The sequence below is a fragment of the Pygoscelis adeliae genome, unplaced genomic scaffold (genome assembly GCF_000699105.1).
Source record: "Pygoscelis adeliae isolate BGI_AS28 unplaced genomic scaffold, ASM69910v1 Scaffold270, whole genome shotgun sequence".
In the NCBI taxonomy this organism is placed as follows: domain Eukaryota; kingdom Metazoa; phylum Chordata; class Aves; order Sphenisciformes; family Spheniscidae; genus Pygoscelis; species Pygoscelis adeliae.
The window spans coordinates 929,976-936,422 of NW_008823916.1; the positions used below are offsets into that span (position 1 = coordinate 929,976).

The 6,447-nt window shown below is 47.2% G+C and overlaps 1 protein-coding gene across 1 annotated transcript in view; it reads left to right on the forward strand.

Annotated features, from left to right (window-relative positions):
* PAPPA (pregnancy-associated plasma protein A, pappalysin 1) overlaps positions 1 to 4,842 on the forward strand; it is a 179,641-nt gene extending 174,799 nt beyond the window's left edge. Inside the window, exon 22 of the mRNA XM_009319278.1 lies at positions 4,735 to 4,842. Coding sequence (XP_009317553.1) covers positions 4,735 to 4,842 — 108 coding nt within the window. The remainder of the gene's footprint in view (positions 1 to 4,734) is intronic.
* The last annotated feature ends 1,605 nt before the right edge of the window (positions 4,843 to 6,447 follow it).

Sequence of the window (6,447 nt, forward strand, 5' to 3'; positions counted from 1 at the left end):
CCCCTCCCCGGGCCTGATCCTGCATGCCCTGGTGCTGCTGTGAACCAGCCCCAAGAGTGCTGGATGGGAGGCACAGCCGGGTCAACCTGATACGAGCCTGTGTGAGGGATGAGCTCCAACCCGTTGTAGAACTGTTTCCCATCCCTCCCTGTACCTGTCTGGGATTCCTCCTGTCAACATTCCCACCAGTTCCCTATAGACTGGCCTTTCTCAGCAAGGATCTGTCTTGGGATGTCACCAGCCTCTTTAGATAGGTGCCGTGTAGCAAGGATTTATGGCCTCTCATTCATTTCATGACCTGGATCCCAGTTCTGGACTGGTCTGTTGTATCGTTGTCTTTGTTCCCACAGTCGGGAGCATGACATCAAGGACAAATGCCATCCTGCTTCCAAGAGGGAGCTTGGGTTTTATCCAAGGTCTCATCACCTAGCGTGGGAGAGGATGCTTAGGGCTCCCATACCTTTGTGGAGAATGGAAGTAAGGGTTCGTACGCTGCGCAACATGGGTGGTGAGTTGGTCGAGGTGGAGGTGTCTCAGATCTCCTGTGTGTTACACCCCAGATGTCCGTGCTAGCCTCCTGCCTAGCCCATAAGCCTACGCCTGCTGCAATTTCTCCTTTAGTTTCAGAACATGGTGTGTCGTGCAGTGCACGCTCCTGGGGTGACAGACGTGATTTAGGTTGTATCTGTTTTCTCTTGAAGATAGATGTCTGTGGTCCAGTGCTGTTCAGGTGTGACCCACATTCCCCTGAGGGCTGTCGATCCACACCGTGGCTCTGTTCTGGATCACCTCCAGGAGATATGTGTGTGTGTAGGGGTGCATGTAGGCATGTGGAGCCATGTTCTTCAGTTGTGCCTTTTTCAACCTTTTAGTTAGTCTGAGGAGACAATATCCTGCACTACTTCATCAAATGACCGAACCAGGCCCTAAATTTAATTTTTAGCTTTTTCTCCCTGCCCTCCTAGATATTAGCTAGGTTTTCTACAAGGGGAGATAGATGTAGGGTGAACGCAGGACTTGGCAGGTGGAAAGAAGAAGATCTGATTCTTTGATACCGGCTTTACAATGGGTATATCTGGGAATTTCAGTGCAGTTCATATATTCTGTTAATAAATTGGGCTTTCACAAACCTATTTAAAAAGAAAAGAAGCAGTTAATCTTGGAGTTGGTATATCTGGGCTCCACACCTAAATGGGCTATCATTCAGAAAAAGGTTCAGCATTTATTATTTCTAGAGCATCCAGCAGCTTTATTCATGGCTCTGTACTCCAGAGGGCTATCACTGTACGAGCCCAAGGCAAAAGGCAGTCCTTCTTCTAAGGGGTTTTACGGTTTCTCTGAGTTGGGTACTTGTGACAATCCTAGTAGATGCTATGTGTGGGTTTGATTCCCTAAATACCTGTGGAAATCAGGTCCTCAGGGAACTCAAATGTGTATTTGTTGTAGATGTTTAAAATGGAAACCCTGTGTTACTGCTAAGTGTTTGAAGAATTTTGTCTTGTCTAATATGACTGTGGATGTGCTTATTACCCATAGAAATCTCTGCCTTTTCACATAATAGAAAACTGATCTCTGGAGCTCACTGCCATAAGACAAAACAATTCATCTATCTGGACAATAGCACTGTAAAAATCAAATTGCATAAAAAAACTCTGTAAGGGACATAAAGTGAATAAGGCTAATCTGATCAGGAAGAAACCCTCCTACACTCAGGCTACCCACTGCTGTGACCGCTGCTGAGCCATGGGCCACGGCTCTGCCCCAGAGAGAAAGCTCCTGCACTTCTGTCCATGACTGCTGTTAGGAGACTGGGGGGGTTCTAGAGGACAGCACACGGCAAGACGTTTCATCTCCAGTGGCTCCCTCTCCCCAGAAATTGGCTGCAATGTAGCAGCTATCTAGTCTCTCATGTGCACCTTTTGTTCAGGTTGCTCCAGTGCTGAGCACACACTTACAGTGACCTGTAAGAAAGCAAAAGGGAAAATGAGGCACTCACAAGGAGAAGTGGGAGGGGAGAGAATGAAGAAGGTAGATCACTTCAAGGCAACATCAAACTCATGCCAGTTTGGGTTTCTAAGGCCACTATTTCAGTACAGCCCACAGAGCAGGTTAGGGGAACGTGAGGTGGTGGTTTGGAGACACGGTCATGCAGGGCTTTCACTCTTGGCTCTGATGTTCCTGCAAGTGAAATGGTAGCATTTATGGGATCTCCGTGCCTGCAACATGTTTCACTGTCCCACTTGTGCATGGACAGCAGCAGAGACAAAGTGCAGTAGGATGTCACGGCTAATTTCAACCACTTTGCTGAAATGCCTGAGTTGGGTGTGTGGTTGTCCTGTGTTCAATGCAAAAACGTGTATCCCCCCTCTCTGTGAGCCTGCCTCTCTCCTTTGAATGCAGGGGCCACTTAATCGCCTTTGTTAGACTGTTACAGACAAACACAGTGAATCCAGGCCAGGGAGAGGAAAAAGCTTGATCAAGACAAATGAAAGAATCAGGTTCCCAGGTCTCACCTCCAACCAGTAGCTTCATTGTACAACAGGGAGGATTTTTTTAAGTCAAAATCATTGCCAAATCCAGATTAACTGAATGATTCAGGATAAAAAATAAAAATAAGGGAAAACTCCAGACATATTTAAATGTTTTGTTTGAGTGTTTTCTAAGTGAAATAAGTTTTTCTTTCAAGACATAAATTTTGCTCTGGAAGAGTCCTTTTTATTTGTATGTCTTGGAGGGAAATGTCAAACCTGAACTGTAGCAGATAATCTAAACCAAAATGTTTCCTTCTACATTGAACAAAAAAAGTCTTTTTTTTTTCATGTATCTTTCTTTTTTCCTTTCCAGTATTTTAACTCAGTCATTAAATGATCCATCCTCAGCCTCCTCCCCAAACCCATTGTTTGCAGATGTCTCTGTTTTCCTATCTAAGAATAATCATAACACTGTGATATGAGACAGTCCTGTTCTGGCTGGCTTCTGTCGGATCAAGTGACCCTTAAGCTCCTATTGTTTTCTGCAGTTTATAAACTTCTTTAGTTTCCAATTATTTGAATTCATTTGCTTTTAACTTGTTGAACTCTCTCTTCTCTTTGCAACCTCCACATTTGCACAATTGTAAGTTCAGATTATTCACTGGTTGGTTATTTAGCTCGTAAGTCACCAAGGTCATGGCTTGATGAAAAGTCATCACCCTATTCTACCTGGAGGGTCAGGTCTTCTGGAAATGAAGTCAAAGGCAAGGGGAGGAGGCTCTCTAAACCCTGATTTGGTGATGAGCGTTGGCTATTTAATGTCTCTGTCAGCATGTCCCTGCCTTAGGCTCCCCAGTTGTGAAATAAAGATCCACACCTCTCCATCCCGTTCTTGTGTGTGTCAGGAGAAAGGCATGCTAGAGATGGACATGCAGGGGCACGTATGGAAGGTCTAGGTGGAAATGACAGCTATGCGTTCACGCACAGTGCTTGGTCCGCATTCCTAGATGTGCTGTTGATGATACATAGGGAACAGGCAGACCCAGGCTTTGTAGCCTGAAGAAAAGTGTTTATGAAAGAGAGAGCAAACATGTGGCAGCAAAGCCAAGGGAAGCAGACGGAACGCGCACGTGCAGCCCTCACTGGGAACGTTTGTACAGGTTGTGGCACTGTCTTGGAAGGAGTGTAAAGGAGGGGAATGAGGTCATTTGTTCAGTCTGTGCAGATGGGCGAAATTCTCGGGAATTCACTTCAGGGCAAGCGAGACACTGTTCCACTGCCACCCCCTTTTCTTTATGTAAATACCATGATGCAATAGGCCAAAATCAACTTCCGCTAGCCAGGCACTGCGGGCTATTGTTTCAGCTCCTTCCCACGCTTCTCCAGAGAGATCATGGACAGATGACAGATCATGCACGTAGCAGTCTCTTACTTGCATTCCTTTGCTGTTCCTCAGTGCCCGTTAGCTGCATCTCTTGACCTTAAACACAACAGATATTTAAAGAAGTCTCTCTGCTGGATTACAGCTTCACTGATCTGCTAGGTAGTGTTTGGTTCAGTTCCTGCCCTGAGGAACTGAAACCAAGAACATTCATAATTAAGTGCACAAATGGACTTAGGCACAGCAGCGGCACCCAAGCCATAGGGCCCTACTGCAAAGTGGTACCCTACAGAGGGGAGATTATGGCCCAGGAGTGGGGTTCACCAAACCCCCCAAGCTGGAGGTGGATAGGAGTGCTATGGGAAGACTGGAGTTGGGACCTGCTGGACCCAGTTGTGTTTGGTGATCATTTGAGTTGGTCATGTGAGGTGAGGGGTTTGTAACTTTGCTGTCATTTAGTGTTTGTAGCCTTTGGGGTAAGGATAGCTTTTCAGAAGAGGTTGGCAGTATCATGTGATCTAAGCATCGTGGTAAGTACCCCAAAAAGCCCCAGAGTTGCCTGAGAAGTACATGTCTCCCCAGCCAGCTATGTTCATGTGTCTGATGTGAACTGTTACGGGAGTATCTGCTGACTAGTAACTGCATGAGTTGAACGGGTTCTTCTTTACGCTTTTCACAGCCTCTCTTATGGACAGGTAGCTCACCTGAGGCCTCAGTGCACCACCAGCTCAGCACTAAAATAAATCACTGTAAAAAAAATAACACAGCTGAAGGCTGCAGCTGATCTCTGAAGTTATCACTCCAGAAGTCTCATTTGTTCTCCAGGGTGCTGTAGGTGCATACCCTCCTTCATGTCTTTGTGTCTTTCATTTCTTTCCCCAGGTTACTCCCTTCCCTATGTCCTGTGACCTACAAGGAGAGTGTGCTTGCCGGGACCCCAACGCCCAAGAGCACAATCAGAAAGACCTCCGCGGCTTCAGTCTTGGGTAATGCCAAGTGACGTGGAATGGAGGACCACACTGCTCAAGGCAGGCTAGGAGAGACACCACATCCCTTTTGGTATCGTTTTTAACATTTAGCTGCTCAACTGGATGGCATTTCTGCACCAGGGACCCTTAGAATTCAACCAGTCTGCCTTTAATTTTTGTCCAAGGAGAACTCAAAGTAGGGGTTTATGTATTAACTATATCTTAAATAGTGATGATAAGAAACAAACAACCAAGAGTCAAGTCGAGAAGACTTTAATGTATCAAAACAGCATGTTATGCCCACCTAATTTGAACAGTTCATATCTAGATTCAAGGCGAGAAACAAGCTATTTATGTACACATATTTATAGAAATAAGTAGAGAAAGAGAGAAAGAGTGAGAGATTATGATCAACGCAAAAACACTTTCCCCTCTCCAGCACTCACAACTCAGACCGTTCGTGCAAGAGGCTGTGCTCTTGGAGGATTCCAAGCTGAGCCTTTTCTGATGCTGAATGCCAAGGTATCGCATGCTCGGGGCACTAAGATTGGGGTGGGATCTCCACAGGGCTGTGCCTCTTGGCAAGTGATTTGCCAGACGCCCAGCCAGCTCGAGACGTGGGATGCATCTGCTCCTCACAGGAACGCAACTTCCAGCCAGGGAGCTCAGCAGACTGCAGTGGCCTTTCTGTACAGCTCCTCCTTCTCCCCCTGCCCTCAAAAAGCCAACAAAAAGCCCCCTTGTAGCCTGCCTGGAAGCTGCAGGGCTGCTGGGACGTTTCTGTGTGGAGGTGGGCAGGTGGTCCCATGGTGGAGTCGGGGAGTGGGGAGTCTAAGGACTGGCATCGAGGAATGTGGATGATTGCTTCTGAGGAGCAGAGAGGGTAACTCGCCCCCGCACTTGTCATTTGAGCATGTCTGCTGCTGCTACTCCTGCTGCTATGTCCCATACGACTCGTTTCCTTACTGTGTCAGGACAGGGTGAAAACAACCCCATGCAACCAAACAGTCTGCCTTAAAGCTTACCTACAACCTGCCTTTCAAACCCTCTGGTCTCTTCCTCAGCATTGGGGCAAGAAAACAGGACACCAGCCAGCCAAAGGAATCTGCTTTCTGGTCTCCACCCAGCCAAGTGGTTCTTCTAGACTTCCTCCACCCACCTCTTACGGTGGTATATATCTAACAACCGCTTCACGCTCTGCTTCATTCTCAGGAGAAGGGAAGAGGAGGGGGAGGCACATGCTGTGGGGAAAGGACTGCAGGAGACAGTATTAGAATTTTGGCCCTATTTGTCAGTATTAAGCTGCCAGGCCAGTGGGTTGGACACCTTTCATAGACCAGGAGCTTAGCTGCTTGTTATCTTCCAGAAGGAAGGGCATTAGCTGCAGCAGACCTCATACTTCCCTGTTGCATAGCTCCATCCTCCTGTTTCAGCCCAGGGGGCACACGTTGTGCCAGACCCTTGGGGACTCATTTCATCATAGGGTTCATCACATTGAGTCACTGAGGTGCCCAGTGCATCTAGTGCTGCTGCTACAACCCATCCCATGTAAATCCCCGTGCAGCTTGGGCTTGTCTCCTGCTGCTCCTGCTAGGAAGAACACACATCCAAAAGAGCATCCTTCCAA